This window comes from Xiphophorus couchianus, chromosome 15, assembly GCF_001444195.1.
Source record: "Xiphophorus couchianus chromosome 15, X_couchianus-1.0, whole genome shotgun sequence".
NCBI classification, from domain to species: Eukaryota; Metazoa; Chordata; class Actinopteri; order Cyprinodontiformes; family Poeciliidae; genus Xiphophorus; species Xiphophorus couchianus.
In genome coordinates this window covers 7,729,398-7,751,320 of record NC_040242.1, presented here as the reverse complement: position 1 = coordinate 7,751,320, position 21,923 = coordinate 7,729,398, and the positions used below count along the sequence as shown (strand labels likewise).

The 21,923-nt window shown below is 36.8% G+C and overlaps 1 protein-coding gene across 1 annotated transcript in view; it reads left to right on the top strand.

Annotated features, from left to right (window-relative positions):
- kcnk3a (potassium channel, subfamily K, member 3a) overlaps positions 1-20,435 on the top strand; it is a 34,653-nt gene extending 14,218 nt beyond the window's left edge. Inside the window, exon 2 of the mRNA XM_028039552.1 lies at positions 16,908-20,435. Coding sequence (XP_027895353.1) covers positions 16,908-17,827 — 920 coding nt within the window. The 3' untranslated portion in view covers positions 17,828-20,435. The remainder of the gene's footprint in view (positions 1-16,907) is intronic.
- The last annotated feature ends 1,488 nt before the right edge of the window (positions 20,436-21,923 follow it).

Below are 21,923 nucleotides of genomic sequence, written 5' to 3'. Positions count from 1 at the left end.
TTAGTCATGAGGATAATGCGCTCAGGTTCTGTTAATCATGCTACGCCTTACATGGAGGAGCAAAAATCAGTTTTGACTATTTCACCTTCTTCCCATTTTTTTGTAGTGGCCATTTAAAAAAAATCAATCTAGTTTAAAAAGCTGCATTCAGTTACTTTTTGGACTTTCTAACTGGGAGGACTCAGTATCCACAGATAACCACCACTCTGCAGCTTCAGCTATAAAGACAGGTGTTTCTCAAAGTTGAGTCTCGGGAACTCTTTTTTATTTTACTTAATAAAATATGTTTTGGGTGCGTCCAGATCCATAAAAGATTTATTTTTAAGCAGCTGAAACTATTTTTTATAAAGTGTCTTTTATAAAAGTGCTTCATTTGATGTTTTTCAAAATTCAGTGGCCAAGTTAAATCCTGAAGTTAATCCAAAAACACTAAATATATGATTTTCACATTTTCTGACTAAACTAATAACTTTGCACTTATAAGACACACAAATAGAAACGATTATAATTTAATAGTATCTAGATGTTTAAGTTGGACCATTGCAGTCCAATCTTTTAAAAAAAATCTTAGAACAAAACTGGGTTTCTATTAAACATTGGTTGAAAAAATCCAATCAGTGATCATATATAGACTATTGACTGCTACCTTGTGACCATGTTTTGTTGTTGGTCAGTCATGAGTTTTTAAGTTTTCATTTTGTTCTATATCATCAACCTGCCATGGAAATTTAGGAGATGCAAATTAGCCTTTATCGCTAAATATGGTCAAACTTTAAAGTCCTTCCAGAGTTAGCACAGCTCCTCTGGCTGCTTCTCAGTTTAGGTGGACAGAAAAGCCTTGGTAGGTTTGCAATGGTATAATATTCTAGGAAACGCTACAAGTTGTATCTTCCTACTACGTCATAGTCATACTGAATCACTTTGCATTTGTTATTCAGACTGTGTGGGGAAAATGTAGCCTATTTTGTATTTTCACTACAAAATGAGGTGGATGTGATGAGTCACCTTTTAAAAACAACCACAAAAACCCAACATAAAAATAGCAGGTATGTCTTTTTTAAATTCATTCCGGTGGGATTTTGTCATTGTGGTCACTACAGCAAGAAACGACCATTTTGGTACAAAACATTAATTTCCGCCCAGCATTTAATTTTCTAACAAACTGCATAATTTACTGGATAAAAAAAAAACATGACTGCCATGAAAACCTGTTATCAGATATTTTGGTGTATAACCTTCTTTTTTTTCTGAAACCGCTCTCACAGACAGTCATTGTTGGTACTCAATGATAAGCTGGAGTATTGTGTTTTCTTTTCCATTCTGAATGATTAGAAATTCTCTTATCAGAGCTGACTCCGATGAAATAGCAGGATAGGATATAAAATTGACTGAATCAGCTACAAGAGAAAAAGAAGAAAATATATACATTGCTCTTATGATATATTTGATATAATGTATTGGGTATAAAAAATCAGGTCAAGCCTGTCATGCTCACAATTCAAAGTAGGTTACAGCAAAAACCCTTTAATGCATTTCCTGGTGAAGTGAGATCTGGGAAGGGTGAACCTGCAGATTGAGTGGAGGAGGAGCTCCTAGTCTGTCTGCTCACACCATATGGGCAGCCTGAGGCACTGGTTATCTAACCAAGGTGACTGGAAGACCTGCATTGTCTGCATGGAGTCTTTAATAGCTCTTGCATATTTAGCAAAAGTATTTGGATGCAAAATTCTTAGCATTTGCTGCAGATTTGCAGAAAATATTGCTTGAATAAAAGTCAGTGATGATGTCAAAATGACTAGAGCAGAAAAGGAGAAAACGTGTCTCTGAATAGGACCATAAACTATAAAATTAACAAAACATGACTTTTCTAAAAGGTTACCAAGTCATCCGTTAAGTAAAAATAGAAAAGAGCACATTTATGGCTAAAAAGTGCTTTTTGTGTTTCAAGTTGAACCTTAGACTTTGTCATGGCATTTCAGTTAAAACACTGAATGCATTATTTAGAGTTGCTACAAAACAGCTCTAAAGCTGAATAGCTTTTATTAACAATTGATTATGTTGGTTCTAAGCCCAAATAATAACATAAGAATAAACAATAAACGTCGCTGCAGATAGAGCCGCAGATGAGAAACTAATTAACTTTTAGGTTCATGTGACACCTTCACAAGATCCAATACTTGACTTAATTGTCTCTGGCCATTAAGTTGGGTGCCAGGATTAGTCTCATGCAGTGACACATGATAGCTTTACAATATGGCAATGAGCCAAGTGTGACAGGTCATCTGGGAGGTTGATGAGCAGCATTAGAAAGTACTGTCAGATGTTTGTACTTGTGATGCTAAAGAATGCCAAAACAGTCTCCATGCTGACTGGGTTTGAAAAAAAAGAAGATAAAAGTTACTCATATAGATGATTACAGGACAAAGAAAATACCAAAAAAATTCGGAAAATTAGCTCTTTTTTCTTCAAAAATTATTCATCTAACACAGAGATCACCTGCATTTAGCAAGCTTAGCAATTGTTGACGTGGTCTTGTTGAAATAAATGTTTAGAACAACTAAAATTACCTTTTAAATAAATATTTCATAGCTACATTTTATTTTAATTCAAGATATCCCTGATGTATGGGAAGCAGATGCATAACTAATTCTGAAAACCAATGATTCAAATAATCTAAAGGTTTTACATTTATATACATGTTCATGCATGATTGAGAGACTCCTGCTATGGAGAACTCTGAAAACAAATAAAACGAAACACTTGTAATGAAAAGAAAACGCTAAATAAACTAGAAAACTACTAGCGCAACCTCTTTACCAGCCAAACTACTACTTCTCGTTTAAATATACTTTCGAATGAACATTTAACAGTCTATTCAGCTAAACTAAGAAAAGGACTGGGCAATAATAAAATCACAGAGAGCCATAAGATGAGAACCAATGCTGGCTAAAAAGAAGTTTGTTGTTTGCATCATTTTATGGGTCTGAATGACAAAACCTTTCTCAAATTTTTTTTTTGATTTTTTACATTTGTCTAATTTTAAAAGTGTAGTTTTTAAACACTGTGAAAAAAAGAGGTGCTACATACAGGCTGAAAAAAAAAGAGTCATTGTTAAACCAGGCATGAGTGATTATCATTGTCCACCCATGTGTTTCTCTGATCTCTCATTTAACGCCGTGGTTTCTCCTCTAAGTGGTTTTCCATTTTGCCGTGCAAACTGAGCTTCGTGTTTTATGTGCCAGACGATAATGCCGCCTCCATCTCCACAGCCTAACAGTCAGATCAGTACAGCATCTGGTTCCCAAGAGCAGCCGCACGACCTGAAGTTGATCCAAAACATATCCGTGGAATCAGGTGATAGAGATCGGTACACTGAGGCCGAGCAAATTTATGATTTGAATGAAAGGCTGGATGGTTAGAAGCACAACGGACTGCAAATCATCCAAAAAAATAACAGTATAAGCTTGTGGCTGAAACCAAACACTTACATATAGTACATAAAGACATATAACTTGTCTGATGTTTAGTAATCAGTAAATAAAAACATATCATTTTTAAAAATGTTCTTCCGCTTTCTTCAAATTCAAAGTCTTACATACATTTTCTTAGTATTAGAACAACCTTTATGTATGCATGTTTAGTTGAAATATTGTGAGTATTTTTCCACAAACTTCTCTGAATAATTTGCAAAATATTTTTAAGGTCTGCCCACAATATTTCTACACTGTAAACATTTGAGCCGCATTTAGTTGTGTCTGCTATCTTCTACTCTTTAAGTCAAATAAATTTAGCGAGTTTTTGATTTTAAACTTAAATATGTGAGCTCGTGAAAGATAAACTTAAAATAGTAAGTTGTGTTAACATTTTATTAGTTTTGTCAAATCTCCAGGAATTGAATGAACTCGAGTTTTTAGGTTAGCACTTAAAAAAACTGAAAGAAGCAAAACACAGGAGTGGGAACTATTTCCCAGAATGCTTAGTGGCATGTTTTTGTATCTGGAGATGTGTTATTAATGCAAATGTTTATTATAAGGCTTGAAGATAATGTCCTGTTCACACTAAATGTTTTTTAGCAGAATTTAATAAAATTCATTATAAGATCAGAAATTTTGTTCATGCAATTTGAAACAAAAATTTTAATTATTCTAAAGTAAAATGAGTAAAAAACTTCATATTGTGACTAAAATAATAGAGAAATGTGGCTCTTTAATGTGGTGAGGGCAGTTTTTTTCTTACATATTGTAAAGTAATTATTTGGTTTAAATTGCAGCATTAAACTAAAACTCACAATTCAAGATTAATCAACTTAAAAACAATTTTCAGACAACTCATCTCTTGTTAAATCAGCTTCATGAATTTTAATTTCTGAGTTAAAACTATTTTCTTGTTGGCTTAATTTGCATTTTCAAGGCAGCAGGTGGACTTTCATGTTCAAGTTAAACCACCTTCAAATGTTTACAGTGTAGTGCTGAGATCTTGGCTTAATGATCCCGACTCAAAGCCACTTTGTGACTATTTTATGATATAATTGGAGACACTGTCTGGTGGAAAGAGCCATTTGTTCCCAAGCTTGATGTTCTGAGATGCTGCTTCAACATTTCGACATCTTTCTTTATCGTGTCATCTGCTTTCTGAAGTCTGCCACTACCTCCTGCAACAACATAATGCTGCCACTCTGTACTTCAGGTTTTCTTTTTTTCATCCTAATGTCACAATGGTATGGCTAAACACTTAGTTTCATACAAAGAGAGTAATAATTAGACCCACTGCAGTTTATCCGGAATTATCATCAAATTTTTGCTTCCTCCAGATGCTTTTTCTTTTAACTATGATGTGTGATAAAACACTGTCTTCAGAGCAAATGGATCCAAAACTGTGTTGTCTGTCAGTTTCATTATTCATCTTCCCATTCACACTTGGCCCACTTCCTACTCTAAATATAAGTGTGCCTCTGCCCTTTATATTCTTCGCAAAAAATTATCCTCGTCATCCTTACGCCACCATTAGCTGTGACATCTGGGACTTCTTACTGTGTAGAGCTTTGCAGCTCAGATTCAGTTTAGATTTGCAGTCTAATTAATCTTACACGAGTCTGCTGTAACTCTACTGCTACATTGTTGGACTGTGCTGCTGAATGGTGTGACACTGCTGTGTGGAAGTATCTTAGCTTATATAATCAAGAGCATATTTCTTTTTCAATTTTGGCAGGAAGATTTCTTGTGTTCAGGCTGAGATTTTGCACTTCTCTGCAGTGACAGTCGGTTAATCTGGAATTCACACTGGAGTGCAGTACAGTTCTTCAAGTGCTGCACTTCTGCATGAGCATAGTTGAAAGTAAGCAGGGGTGTCTGAGCTGTGGAGGCTGAGCTTCGTTTGTGTGCTTGAAGATTCTTGTGTCAAAATCATAACAATCTAAGTCAAAAATTCAGAAAAAGACAAAGTTTTACTTCTTTAAATTTGCCTTTTCCGACTCAAAATAAGTAGCAATTTAAATGTTTCCATGACCACTGATATGTGCCAAGACTTCAAAGCTGATAAAACACACAAAAATTAAGAATTGGAAGCTTTTACTATTTAACTTACAAATATGAATAACACAGCTACTGACATTCAGATAATAGAAGGGGCTCAGCACCCCTAATTGGAAAGTAATGAATCAGATTACGAGGAATTTTATTAAACCTATTTATGTATAACTGAATTTTGATTCCACTGTCTAATTGATGCCCAAGAGAATTAGTTTTAAATATTGTTGAACTGGGATCAATAAAGAAAGCTAATGAAATTCACTGAAAACCAAAATTGTCTGGAAGGAAAAGCTGACCTTGTTATACTTTGGGCTTTTGTTGGCAATTTCCAATCTGTTTAGTATGTTATTGAATTTTTGTTACATTTCTGCAATAAGAATAATGGGCAGTGATGGGTCTGGTATCAGCTCCAAAACATCCATGTTCTTTACCAAAGTGATGGGTTTATCTTCCACAGTAGCACAGCTGAAACCAGATATTTATCGTACATCCACTGAAAGTTTGAAATTAAATGGGGTGTGTTGAGAATAAATCGTTCACATTTGTCTCAAAAAATACCAGGATTACAATGTTTGAAAGGAATGACTGAACTCCTTTTAACAACTGTAGCTGTCATGTTCCATCACAATGTTTTATGGCATTTCAATTCAATTCAAAAACACTCTATTGACTCCAGAGGTGAATTAAAGAAACAGTTTTAGGTTCAACTAACATGTAACCACATACATTAGGAAGATTATAGAGACTAAAAGTTGAGCGCTAAATACTACGATTAGAACCCAAAGACAATATTTGCGCCCTTTTTTCTTTTTTTTAATCCCCTTCAAACAGCAGCGGCCATCTTGGTGTACCATTTTAAACAGTTTATCTTTGTGTTTCAGTTAACTTTTCACAATTTACCTCATAGCGGTCAATGCAAAACAAGTAAAAGTAGTTTAAGTTTAAATCCCATGTAGCTTAACCAGTATTTTAAACAGTGTCTGATGTGCTTGAGGTCGGTTAATTCATGATTGAAAAAGAGTGAAACCCAGGCCTGATGGGAAAAGCCTGTGAAGTTAGAGGTTAGATTAACTTTTATTATAACAAAAACAAAAGAGTCCTGTGTAAGCATGATAATCAAAACAGAATTAAATGTGGGCAGACATAAAACAGGTCTAAAGGATAATGATATGGCACAAAAGCAGTAATTAATCATTAAAATACTAAATAGTGTCACTATAATTAATGCAGGTCTTACAAAGCATAACAAAATATTGAAATATAATCACTGACCATAGACAAAGAAATCTAAGGTTGTAAATTTACTTTCCCAAAATGATGGTGAACACTAAAACTGAAAGCACACAGAAAAAGCTAAATAAATTTTTTTTGATTGATCCTAAATGCATAGCAATACATTTTAATATCATACATTTATCACAACATACAAAGTATCCAAATTCAAAACGGTGGCAAACTGGTATTGCTTCCAATATGTGCACACTCAGTTACTGCACTTTACTTTTTTTAATTATTCTACACATGTTGAAGTTTTTCCAGTTCGGTTCAAATGTCATTATTTGGGCTTACCCATATTTGTTCATAGATTGGTTGGAAAACTCAGCCCACTCCTTTCACAGTTGTTTCATTATGCAGTATGTCTCTGCAGCTCTTACTCTAAATGAGACCATTTCAAATTCCTGTATCACATTACAAAACACCCGACTCCCACCCCCACTTCCCCGCCGCCCAAAGAGAAACACTCAAATGGAGAACTTGAAACAGATACTTGTCATATGAGCTTTTCTCCTAAAAGCCTTGAAAATGATCCCAAATTGGACTTCCTACATTAGCAGCGACTGTAAATTAAAGACTTAAAGCTAAATTTAAGATTAAATGAGGTAAAATGTGTTGCTCTTCTTCAAGTGGATTTTTTTTCATCTCCACAGGCGGTTTCAGTTCTCATTTTACATCTTCCTGCCTCATATTCTTTAATATTAATTCCTCCTTCTTCATCCTGTTCATTTCAACTGTGTGTCAGGTACTTAACTCACGTGATTTATTTAATTAGCTTACTCTCCCAGAGATCTCACACTTTGCCTGGAATGCCTCGCTTGCTGACCTCATGGAAAACTGTGGCCTGCCAAGGTTTCCTCTCATATCCCCTAAAAAGGAACCTAAAGTTGTGCGTCTGGAATTGGTCCCTGATGGATTTTATTTTTTTTTTTCACACAAAAATAAAACATTGACAGATATTTCACAGCTCTTAGATCCAACGCCTGGTCGTTTGGATCTGAAGGCTTGTGACGCTGCAGAGTTTGGGTCTCAGCTGTGTGCCGGATGAGAGGACATGCTCCCAGGACTGATTTGAAGCCCACACCAGGATAACCGAGTTAAATCGAACCCAGACGCTTCACCAATATGTTGTCTCCTCTGGCGTTACATCAGATTGCTTTTGATAAATACATGCTACATCACCCTTGTGCTCTCTCTGTTTCTGGACAGATTTGTTGTTAGCTGCTGAAGCATGTAATGAAGGGCTGATTGGAGAGACTACTCTAACCCTATCAACCCGCCAACAGCATCAGCTGAATCACCTAGAAGGTGACACGTCATTATTAGAATGAATAAGCAAATCTGTGGAATCATTTCCAGCCAAGACACATTTGATACCTTATGTGCTCTTTGACTGACTTAAATGGCAACGACTCGTCAAATATCTTCCATTTTCTAGTTACTCTGTATCGTCTCTGGCTTGATCTTTGCTGTTGTGTTTGAACACTTGAGAAAAGTTGGTTAAAATCTCCACAGGGGAAAACAAACAAAAAAAACCCATATGGGTACATAATTGAAACTATGTATTCTGATGAGCAGACATTAGTGTATTATTTTGGTCTGAGGTGATAAATTAATCTCAAATTATGTTTTTATTACCTGTAAGTGGAAGAGAATCATGATTAACATAAATAAAAAGGCTTAAATAACTAAATTCCATTTAGTGATGGAGTGGCAGAAATAAATTAACTTTTCTATAATGATCAAATTTATTGAAATGCTTCTGTTAATGGAAGTGTGACCAATAGCAGAACTCTCCTGTTTCTTTTTAAAGAGAGGCATGCAGGGGTTTCTATGTCAACCTACTGGTTGTCGTTCATCTTTTCACAATAGAGAGACAGGGAGCCATAATGATATTTTTTGAATGTAGGAGTTTGAAAGGGTGCACACTTTTAATAAATAACCAAAAGATGACTGGCTAAGCCTGACAAAAGACTTACTTTGTGCCACGGACTTGAAAAGGGTGAACTATTTTCTTAGGGTTTGGGGTCAGTTTCAGTTCAGGTATTTATGTGTTTTGTTCACGAGTGATGGTAGTCTTTAGCAGGAGAGGGATTGGAGAAGAAAACTAAAATAAAAAAAACAAAGTTCTCAATTTATGGGTCATTACAACCCTCACTGAAATAACAATATCCTCAATACAAGTGGATGAAATGAGTGACTTCAAAGTTTGCTGCTAAACATGATGAAAATATTTGGCATTTTGAGTAATAGGTGCTAAAAATTACTTCTAACATTTTTAGCATAGCGGTAGTTTTCTTCTCTGGCACTGGTTTAGCTTAACATGTTTTGTTGGGATTCAGTAGTTAAATCCTCATCAGCAAAAATAGAAAATTTTAGATAGGTCCAATTCCCCGTGAAAACAATAGCAGGATTAAAGGAAAACCCGTGCTGATGGTAAATATGCTATATTTAGAATTCAAAGTAACTTGCATTTAGGAAACATGATAGCTCTGATTGGAATAATTACTTCCTTCGGGTTGGGCGGTGATTGTGGTCATGACTAAAAGAAACAAAAGTTGATAGAGATCATCCATCACTTTTATTTGTTTTAGGTCTTAATTCTTGCTCAGTTTGGTTTTGTTTATATCAGCACACAGGTTGTCTTCACTGGAAAAGCATTTGCTCCGACACAAGATATGGTATCAGGGGCCATTTGTGGTTTTGTGTATAATTACTGATGCGTCACCACTGGGGAGTGTAAGTGGGAGGGATTTTTTACTGCAGTCATAATCTTTGTAAATAACTGACTTTCAGAGGATGTGCAGAAGGAGCAGATCATTATTTTCTAAGATTTATGTTTCTTCGATCCTACTCTGGTGAAAGATTCTAAACAAGATTTGACCCCCACGGATCTTTTTTAAGAATGGGAAGGTTGAATTTGTCACGAGGGAAGCAGTTTGTTTTGATTTGTGATCTGGATTATTATTTCCATTTTCGGTTTCTGACACAGGCATCCAGATTTACACTTAAAATGTCCTGTTTTCAAATAAATATTCATGATAGAATGCAGTCTAACATTGTTTCTAGGAGGAAGAAAAACATCACAATCCCTATTAAACATATTCATCCTTCTTAAACGTTTTTCTCTGTGTTGATTTGTTAATGAAATCACATTCAATACAATTTGTCTCTTTTGACAATAACATGGAAAAAAGCATCTTATCCAAAGCTAAAACAGAATTTAAAATATAATTTTCTCCTTATTTTTTCAGACTTTTAATCTTCAGACTCTTTTTTTTAACTTTTGTTTTGTATACAGATGAGGTGACAGCACTTTTCTACTTTGGCGGACAAAAAGATATTATATTAAGTATAAATAACATATACGTTTTGTGACTCAGATGGGAGAGACAACTGTTGGTCTCCACCAGTCAAAGATGAAGATGAAAAAAGCTCATATAAATTCGCCCAAGGACATACGGGAGAGTCCAAATGAAATCAGAATACAGATCAGTCAATCAATCTTTATGGACTCTTTTCATATACAGTGAGGGGAACACAAAGCATATTGCAGAGGGGGAAAAAAACATCATGTGGTTTGGACAACAAGATCAATGCCCAGATCTCAATCCTACTGAGAATTTGTGGCTGGACATGAAAAGAGCTGTCCACGCCCTCCAGCAACCTGATAAGAGCTCTAGCTGTGTTTGGGAAAATAAAAAGAATGGAGAAAAATTGCCCTGCCCTGATGTTCCAGCCTGATTGGGACATATCAGCGTAAGTCTCAATGCTGCAGTCGCAGCCAAAGTCACATCAACTATATGCAGACTTGAGGGAGGTGAATATTTATATAGCCGTTTGTTAAAGATTGACATTGCTTTGCACAAATTTCATTTTGTTTTGTCATTGAGGCTAAAAAAACACAAAGCCATAAAATGGTAATAAATTCAAAGGGGGTTGATTATTGAGTCTGGTTATAATCATGGCGTCCTATTGATACCGAGACTCGGCTTCTACTAATCTAATAGTGAGCTTCAGATTTTTTATGTGTTTCTCATTATAATCCTCACTATCAAGTTTATTTCTTTAGCACATTTCAGCAACAAGGCAGTTTAAAGTATATATATATATACTGTATATAAATAAATGTGGTGGTGTGTGTGTGTGTGTCAGGGGTGGGGGGTGTATATATGTGTATTGGAAATGTGAATTTGGGTTCTCATCAGTCATTGTTTGTCACAGTTTTTATGAATTTATTTATTGTTCTTGTTGTATTTATAGTCAAATTTAGGTGAAATAAAAAATTCCTAAGCACTTTTTTTTCCATGCAGTCTTAATTATTGTAGTGTTATAACTACAGTATGTCCAGGAAGCAAATCACTTTGCAACTGTTGACAGAGAAAATCTGAAGGTTATTTTTATTGCTGAATTAAATGTCAGATCTTCCATTATTTTTTGTGTTTTCATTGAATTAAAAGGTAATATTAAGGATCATGGATGCTGTATTTCCAATAAAACCTCAGCCAAGAATCTGCACCTTTTACAGAAAGGGACATTACACAGCAGTTGCCAGAGAGGCCTTCTGGGTCAAAAGCCAAACTGAGGGCAGATGGGAGGACCAGAGCTGTGTTTGAGTGCCTGTGTAAACAATCACAGAGTTTGAGGTGTGCAAGAGAATTAATGGGGATCAGGGGCTCCAAGGAAAAGATGGGGATGAGACATAGTTTGTGGGAAAACACTGCATCGCTGCAATCTTTTACCATAACTTCTTTGGGTGTCATTAGCAGATATGCCTGCTGCTACACACAAGTGGACAGAAGTTTTACAATTCACAGAGTCTTGTTTATGATATTTTTGGCCAGACCCAGCTGGAGATGAAAGTGAGCGGGGAGGGAGGCCTGCTGCGGGAGCAGAGTGGACTGCTGTGCGAAGACAGGCTGTACCAATCAGGGGACATGATCAGTGTTTACTCGCATGGGTAACCAGAACATTCCCCAATCTGCTCAGCATTTTAGGGAGGCCGTAAACGCTGATAATGGTGACGTCGCACCGGGTCGCCTCCTCTGGCCACCTGTATGTGGAAGAACTAGGCTGCCCATATAAGGCTGGATGTGTGTGACACCTCTGAACTCACTTCAGCCTTGCAGAAAGAATGTGTTTACAGAGCCTTGATATCATATCCTCTTAGAAAAGCTGTCATATATATCATCGTCAGTTTGTTTGTGCTCTAGCAGGTGTGACGTGCGCAGGTGATTTGATTCTAAGCTTTTTATGTTCATTTTAGAATTAGTAATTCTGGAAAAAAGTACAAGTACCACTAAAATATTCTGTGCCAGAAGTCATACAAAAGGTTGAACCGGTCCCTTTGGCAAAGTCATGTGTTTTTTTCTTTTTCTCAGAAGTTAATTTGATGGGTTTTCCTAGCACAGATCTTAATTCTAACCCAGCTGAAGGATCAGTGCTGTTTTTTCTGGGGTTTTCTTTTTCCTTTTACAATTTCAAATGTAATTGAATAAAAATACTTAATCAAAATAAAAGTAAAAGTAAAAGTTAGGCTTTTTAAAACTCCTTCAAAAAGTACACAGTATAGACAAATTGTAATCAATTACAGCAATGCGAGTAAATGTAACTACTTACTTTCCATCTCATGTATGTCAGAGAATAATCAGAATATGTATTTTTTTTACACACTTAAGTGCTTCTACTTTCTACTTTATCCGTACAGGTAGCCTATAGTATAGTAAAACATTGATATTTTTCATTTATTTGGGTTTTGACTGTTTTTTGAGAGTGACAGAGAGTGAGAGACAGATAATACAACGACCTAATGATGGTTTTTGTCATAGCACAATGACAAAAAGTTTGTGGAGGTGCTATTTCCACAATGAAAACTTGCAGCTTCAATTTCAGTTAGAGGTTATTTTACAAAGAATATTCTCATTAGGACTAATCACAAATTTCCATTTTATTCCCAAGAACCCTTTGAAACAATGTTCATTTTTGCTGAGTGCCAGTGGCTGCGAGAAGGTTAAAAAAGTGCGAAAACTTTTGAACAGTGCAAAGAGAAAATAAGCAGCTACATTTGTGTGAAATCTTGCACGACCCACACAAGAACACACAGCCGAGTGTATTATGTAGCATGACTCTGCCTGCTCTCCAGGCAGCAGAGATGTCTGAGGATATTATCCGTCAAGCCCAGTGTCATCAGCGCTGTCAGCACTACTGCTGTTTAAGACTCTGTGTCATCTTGTTCCTTGTGCTCCTTGCATTGTTTTACATGCACACAATATGGTTTGTCTCAAAATGTTCTCTTTACAACATCATGTTAACAAACTAATAAAATTATAAACATCAAATATACAAGATGATGCATCTTCAGCTTGAGAAACTCTCCCCAATGAGCCACATTTCTAGTCTTTTCTTGGCAAGAACAAATTGTTCTTGGTAATCAATGGAAATTTAATTGAGTGACAGCAAGCCTGAGCCCTCAGAGCTACATTATATTGCTCTTTGATCTATTTTCAAAGACTGCCCCCCCCCCCAAGGCTAATTAATCAGTGCAATGAAGACGACGGATGCTGTGTGTTTAGTTTTTTCGAGGCAGACGCCCTGGGGAGCCAAGTTTATACAGTGAGCTGTCATCTAAGCAGACAAACAAGCAATCACTGCTCTAAAAGATGAAATATGAAAAAAAGACTGGATCAGTAATTGTAGTTTTGCTGCCATAAATGAGTGAATTCAGATGATATGGGGCGTTTAATTTGCAAAATCAGACTGAGTAATCAGAGACTGAATGATGTGCACCCATTTTTGATTAAAAACTAAAAATGAAAGGAGTGGGTAAAATGACTTACACGCTTGGTTTGAGGCCTTAAAAATAAATAAGAATCCTCTCAGGATGATGGTATTTTCAGATTGGCTCATATTTAGAAAAATGATAAGAAGATTTATTTGAATTAGATTCAGAAAGACACATTAGGTCATCTGACTGGTTCAGGCAGCAAGCAGAAACTGAAACCCAAAGTGCTTCAAAAAATAGTAAATGGATTGTACTTGTTTAGCATTTTATTTGGTGGAGGACTTCAAAGTGCTTCATATTACATTCAGTCATTCACACATTGATGGTGATAAGCTACATTAAAGCCACAGCTGTCCTGAAGCAGCCTAACAGAAGCAAGGACGCTGCATTTCTGACCAACACTAGCAGGAGAGACGAGTGAAGTGTCTTTCCCAAATACAAGACCAAGTACTTGTTCAGAAGTACCATCTGATGATCTAATGTTTTCTTTCAGATAATAGTTAAATGCTTATTCTCAATTTACAAATCTTTGATTCTAGTTGAGTTTGACTTTATTGAACGTCATGTAATGAAAGAATAAACAAAGTTATATATACAGAAAATAAATTTAGAAAAGGAAGCAAAAGAAGAACAGTAGTAAAGTATATTTACATGTTTAAAGAAGTGGCAGGAAGTAAAAAACGTATTTTTACAGCCACCCCTCTTACCTGAATAAATTAGTATTTGTGTTAACTTGGTTATGACATTCCTTCTTAGTTGGCATTTTCTATGTCCGTATCTATGGCAATGCATTAATGTTTGTATACGTCATTATGAACAAGCATAGATATTTCCTTATGTTAAAATTCAATAAATAAAACCATAACAGCAGTAATATTAATATCAGTTACTGACATTGGCCCAAATGTTCATACTGGTGCATCCCTACTAATAATTAAAGCGCGTCTAAAAGGAAAAACGGGTCCGACCCAGTAATAGTAAGTACATATGCAATCATCAAACCCTTGTAGTGACACGGTTGCACATATTAAGTGTTAATATTTAATCTTGTACCAGAAGGACAGGGAGTTCTCCAGGAGGTAGTAACATGTTATTATAATTTTTTTTATAAGGAGCAAATGGTACTCTTGCTAACACAGGAGTCATAGTCTGTCTCATGATAACATTCTCATAACCTGAGAAAGCAGGATGACTTTGTCATGCGGGACCTCTTTATTCCCTCACACCACGCTATGAGTGTGTGGCTTGTCGCCTCAAGCGCCAGCATTTGCTGCTGATGAGCCCCGCTGTCACTCTGGTGATCCCTGCGTCTCAGTAAGCCGTTCCCCACTGCAAAGAGCTTGTGACAGCCCTGCAGCCTCGTCTATAGCTCACCTGAACAAACTGTCCTGCTGACTTGCTTAATGAGCGCTGCAACATTTTGGTAGAGCACAAAAATCTTAAAGTGAAACAAGCCATCATGTTAAATTCATATTCTGCTGAAAACGTATTTTCCCAGAGCTAACATGTTCATGTTAGGTCCCTGTTCTCATCTATTGTAGTTGTTTCAGTAGATTACAGCATGTGTTGAATGGTGCGGTGATGGAGGAAGTGAACTGGAATGCCTTCAAAAAAGGAAGGCAATAATGAAAATATCTTTAAAGAGAGTAAAATTCATTAAAAAAAGCCTTATTCACAGATCTGAGCTGTCACCTCAGGGAACAGACTGACCAGATTAAAGATTAATGTTTTGTAGATTAGCTGGTCTGCAGTAGAAGTCTAGACAAAAGCTGTATGATTGACATACAGAATCAAACTGAACTGATCTGACTGTGCAAGTATGATTTGAATATGTCTGATTGAAATTGTCTGATTAAATCCAGCTTGGATTGTTGATCATTAAAATGGAAAATTGTTGTAATTTGGTTGTATATAAAATAAATATATTGCTGATCTTTCTCACAGGGACTTCAATATGGATTAAATATGTTCTTCCGAAAGATAAAATAACTCAAATCGTATCAACTGTAGCTCTTGCTTCTGCTGAATGAAGGGGGGGATGTTTAAACAGATTTGGCACCAGAAGGAAAGATGGTAGAACAAAATAGATTGGTGTTCCAATAAAACCAGAGCTTTGAGAATTAAATCAACCCTCAGGTAATTACATTTGGACACTCGGTCAACCTCTTTGACTTGCGTAACCTGTGGTTATCAGGGGGTTATCTCTGTTTCTGTTTGCAACAGCTCCACATGTCAGGAGTATGGGCAAGGAAGACAAAGAGGTTGAATGCGACGTATATTCAAATATACAATCAGGTGCAACAAAAGTACTTACAGAATCTGTCTATTGCATCCATAACTAACACCATCACATACCACCAAATTAGTCATAAAGTGGCTAAAAGATGACAAAGTTAATGTCTGAGTGGAAAATGTAGGTGTGAAGGATTCATTTACATTAGTTTTTTCAAGTGAAATGGGAAAAATATCCAGTAAACCTTATGAGAAGCTTGTTGAAGGTCATCAAGAGCATTTGAAGTCACATGAATTGTATATAAACTCCTGCATTTAAAGAATTTGAAGCCAAAAATTAGAGGTCTCATTAAAATATCTACTATTATTGTGGCATTTAATATAATTTGGACTATCCTTAACTAAAACAAGAATGGTTGAGTCTGATCTAATGTGACTGTGAGGAAAGAAAGGTTGTGTGTTTGTATGCAGTGTATATAAATATCTAGTTTCTCTGGGAGCTAAATTTAAAGAAAATTCTCCCCAAAACTTTGATGTGCAACCCTCTTAAAAACTGTCTTCTTTGAGAATTTTTTGCTCTAGGCTCTTTCACTGTTCAAAGTGTACCGCTGCCTTTCTGCTGCCTGTTTTATGATTTAAAAATTCAGAGTAATACAAGACAAAGAGATTTTTTTTTTCTCTCTCAGATGTACAAATACAGACGGGTATTTACAACCTAGCCTTTGGTGTCCTGTTTATTTGATCTGGAACAATGTTGAGGTCTAATTAGGTGCAAATGCACTCATTAGCCAAAGCCACTCTGCAGAGACCAATTGTCAATGAATTATTCAAGACCTCTCTCCCATACACGACATCAATACTTGGCTCTTCCTGCCTCCACACTCCTGTGCATTCTCATCTCCAATTGCATTTTGCCACTGTGAAATGAAGAGTATTTGAATTTATCTGAAGAGCCACTCAGAGAATACAAATCATCTGTCTCTTTCAAGTCCAGGTTTCAGCCTTCTCTTGTTAGATCCCTGTCATCTGCAGAGTAGTTTTCATTAGTTTCACCACAGTAACCCTGCGTCTTTCTCCCATTTCTCCCACAGGATATGGGCATGCAGCCCCCAGCACAAATGGAGGGAAAGTCTTCTGCATGCTCTATGCCCTCCTAGGCATCCCCCTCACTTTGGTCATGTTCCAGAGCGTTGGTGAACGGATTAACACCTTTGTCAGATACCTGCTCCATCGCCTAAAGAAGTGCCTTGGAATGAGGCGCACTGAAGTCTCTATGGCCAACATGGTGACCATTGGTTTCATATCCTGCATGAGCACACTATGCGTGGGGGCGATGGCCTTCTCCCACTTTGAGGAGTGGAGCTTCTTTCATGCATACTACTACTGCTTTATCACTCTCACCACCATCGGGTTTGGGGACTACGTGGCGCTGCAGAATAAAGATGCCCTGCAGACCAAGCCGGAGTATGTGGCCTTCAGCTTTATCTACATCTTGACGGGCCTGGCGGTGATCGGAGCCTTCCTCAACTTAGCAGTACTGAGATTCATGACAATGAATGCTGAGGATGAGAAAAGGGACGCCGAGCAGAGGGCTCTTCTTGCCCATAACGGTCAGGTGGGTGGGTACCTTAACTGCTCCGTAGACCCGGTCTCCCCCTCCTCCACGCCCCCTGGTTGTGGCAGTGGAAGTGCAATCGGAGGGAGCAGCGGAGGGGCTGCGAGCCGCGGCTTACGTAACGTTTACGCCGAGGTTCTCCACTTCCAGTCCATGTGTTCCTGCCTTTGGTATAAGAGCAGAGAGAAGCTGCAGTACTCCATCCCCATGATCATCCCACGTGACTTCTCCACGTCGGATACCTACATGGAGCAGGGGGAGGCTTTCTCCAACCCTCTGCACTCTAACGGTTGCGTGTGCAGCTTGCACCATCACTCAGGCATCAGCTCGGTGTCCACAGGTTTGCACAGCATAAACACCTACAGGAGACTGAATAAACGCAGAAGCTCTATCTAAGCAGCTGGAAAACTTTGTTTTACAGTCTACTTGCGTGCATCACCATGTGAGGTAGTCCAGCTGGAGCAGACCATCGAAGGAAGAAAACGCCAACGCTACAGAGATCTGACTCTACCAATCTGGGTTTTGTTTTGGAATTAAATAATTTGGTGGTTTGGACTCAGTTTCTCAAATGAAAACTTGTTAGTAAGGAACTCACTTGATGAGTCAAAGTAAAATGTGTGTATATATTTGGACACTTCACATAAAACTTATTCTTTTCAGTGAGAGCTTTCAAAAAATAAAAAAAACAAACATGCTTTTTCCTGTATTTATTTTTCCACAATGCAGGTTAAAACAAGCCTCCTGGTCTCCTTAAGATTATTTTTTTCTTCCATGAGAAAACATTAGATCAAATGATATACAGTATCTCACTGATTTAAGATAGCTGTCATAAACACTGCCTTGCAAGAGTATATTGAACTTCTTCATGCTTGTCACATCAGAATCATAAATTTTAAAGCATATTATTGGGGTAATACGACAAACAAAAAGTTGCTTGCAAATGGGAATGCAGCTTTCAAAAAGTTTGTGAGTAAAAGCCTTAAAATGTTTGCTGTGAATTTTTATTTAATCTCAATTAGTCAATTTAAACGACCTTGTTGTGCCATGACTTAATCTGCACATTTTTGACTACTCTTTTTCCAAAACATTTCACCCTCAGTCGGGTTGGTGGGGAAAGCATCCTTGGACATCGGTTTTAATGTCCACAGATTGATAATCATAAGCTCTTCCAGTGTTGTTCAGGCTTTATGTTTAGGATCCTTGTCATGATGGAATGTAATCCTTAATTCAAAGCTCTACCCTTTACAGCCGCTGACAGTTTTACCCGTGTTTTCCTTATCCACCTTCCCAATAAGCTCCAACCACCGTTCCTGTCCATAATTATCCCCACGGCAGGATCCTGCCGTTTCATATTTTAATTTGGGGGTAGTGTGTACAGCGTTTTGCACAGAGGCCGGAAAGTACAATTTTAGTCTCATCAGAATAGAGCACCTTTTTCTGCATGTGCCCTTCATGGTTTATGACAACCTGCAAACACAAGTTGTCTAAGAATGATTTTGTTCTTGCTTCTCTTCCGCTAAAGTCAGATTTTTGGATTATATTTCCAATATTTGTCCTGAGGACAGATTCTTTAGGTTTTCCTGGTTCCTTCTCTGATTGGTAAATTATTCAGTGCTCTGTAACAGGGTCAAAGCTTGAGATTTAGTTTTATAGCTATACACTTCTTTGAATTTCTCTCTAACGTCATTCTTGACGTTGTAGAATCACTCTTGAACTTTGTGGAGTGATTGATTGTCTTTATTTATTGAGGGGTATCAGTGTAAAGAGGGGTGAATCAAAATCAAAATAAAAGACTTTCAGATATTTTAAAAATTTTAACTTTGTAATTCAGCAGTACTTTGTGTTGTTATCTCATAAAATCCCAATAAAATACATAACATTTTTAGATTATGACAACAGAAAAGTAAAAGGGTAAAAACACATCTGCAAAGCACGATAAAGATCCGACATGCAATGTCACTGTTGACCACTAGGCTTCCTTTGCCACTTTTCCCCTTAGTTTTATAAAATCACTAAGAATTTATTTTTTCATAGGTTGTCCTTATGCATTAGTCTGAATTATGTACATGTTCTCATCATATGTTTTTGTGTAGCTGGACTATAATCTGAAATCTTAAACCAGAGCATGTAAGCTCACTTGTGTATTGTAGAAAGGCATATCGTATTCACTGCTGCACCTTAGAGAACTGTTTGTGCTTTCAGACACTGGGACTCAGTGTCTGACATATTTGATTCTTTTTAAATGAATCCCACCATGTTCTGTTATGTAAATGATAAGACCTAACTCATATTACTTGTCGGGGAAGTGAGAGGCATTTGGATTGATGCTCTGTACTTTGTGCACCTCACAAACAAAGAAACAGCCTCAGATTTTGCACGTCTTGCACTTAAAGGGGCGGTGGGGCATTCTCCAGCCCCACATTCACTTGACTCAACCAATTGAGGTCTTTTATGCAGTGTTCATTTTGTTTCATGGAAGAATTGACATTTGTCTTTATTGTATTTCTGTAGTTTATCTTCACAGTGAGTCATTACGGTTTTTAGTTTTTCTTTTCTACTGGAAAGTTCATGACTACAGTAAACCTGTTAGCGTTTTTCACTCACTACTTGATGAGAAGAGCTGTGTGTGTTACATGTACATGTTTTTGTTTTCTTTTGAGCATAATAAAATATTATTTAATTTAAAATGACAACTGTATTTGAGTGTTGAATACTGAAGAATGGGTTTTGGTTTGTATGAATTCATCAGCGAGGCTGGTTGAACGATATATTACTTTCCACGAACCAGCACTAAAAACCAAAACAGGAGTGTTTACTTCATAATAATTAAACTAAAAACCTTGTAAAATGTATTTGAAACTGCAATATCTTGAGATAATAATAAGGTATACAAAACAGGACTTTTCTCGTGTAGAAATGCAAAAAGAACTATGAATGCAAAGAAAATAAAAATCTGATAAAAATAAACAGAGAAATGCATTAGTGAAACTGCAGTAAGCACCTGATTTAAAGGAGCCAACACTTTCACCATATCTCAGGTGTTCAAGCAGTTTGTCCCACAGCTGAAGAGCAAAAATACCAATCAGATTGAAGAGCCGTCTAATGACCAAAGGGTTCTACATACCATTAATTACATTTTACATTCTGTTTTTATAAACAGAGCCAAAGCATGGATTAGGGGCCGATGTAATGTGATCCATATTCTCTGGCAGCAGCATTTTGGATGATCAGCAGCAGCCTGATTAATTTTCTGACCTGAAGGCACAAAAGCATGAGACACATCCATTGTGTTCTTCAAAACACCTTCGCTAATCTGATATTTAAATCTGTATGTCACTACCGCTTCCATCATGGCTAACATTTTAGCCACAGTGAAAGGTTATGCAACTAAAGAAAAGATGATTCAGAGTTTATTCGTCCCTGTTATGATACATATTATGCAACTGTTATGCTGTTCCTTAATTGTTGTAGGAGTTTTCCCTTTCATATTCAGCAAAAAGTGCCCAAATCCTGCACTGAGATCATGAAGCCAATCACTGTCTCTTTTGACCTTTGGCTGACAGTTTTCCACATCATCTGTAATACACATCACTGGTTGTTCTGATTTATATAACAGATAAACTTGTACTTTGTTTATAAAACTGTGGCCCTAATGAAACTTTAAATGCTTGCTAGTCACAATTGTAATATCATGAGAGATTTCGGAGACTTAAGTGCTTCAGTGGGTTTTTATTGGGGTTTGCTTCGGGTCTTTCATGCACTGCTGCTCTGACGGATTTCATCTGCAAAAACAGATTTCCAGAACAGACATCCTAGCCTGGTTAAGGCTAACATAACCAATGAGACTGAATAAGATCAGAGCACACACTAGCAAGCGGTGATCAGTTTGATACTTAAAGCTGATGAAACGAGCACCGTGTCATTGATTTTTATTACATTTTTCCTCCTGTTTGCTCTTTTCAAGGACTTCTGTAGAGAGTTAAGATTCAGCACTGAGAAAGGAATTTAAGGCCAATGCAGGACAGCCAAAAACAGCAGTACACTGAAAGGAAATACTCACCCCAAAAAGAAAGCAAGTTTAAAACATAAACATTCTTACAAAAAAAGAAAACATTCCCAGAGGAGCAGCAAGATGTTTTGTGTCAGTAATTTTTGCTATGCATACATTAGAAAAACATTCCATTTAAGTTTTTACATCAAGGGCAATAATATTTTTCTGTCTGGTAATGGAAATAAAACATTTTTGCCTTCCTTAATGTTTTGCTTCTGTGAGCGTTCTCATTTTTAGAAATTCAAAACAGGTTACACGTTTGTAAAAATAAGAAAAATAGAACCATTTTTAAAAGGGAGATGTGTTTCTGTCAGAGAATTTAATATGTGGAAGATGGAGGGAAAACAGGTTAAAGTCTGTAGACATTCAAATTTCTCCTGAAGACAAAGATTCTTCATCTCAACTCCATGAAATACATATAGACAAAAGTGTTTTAGCTCT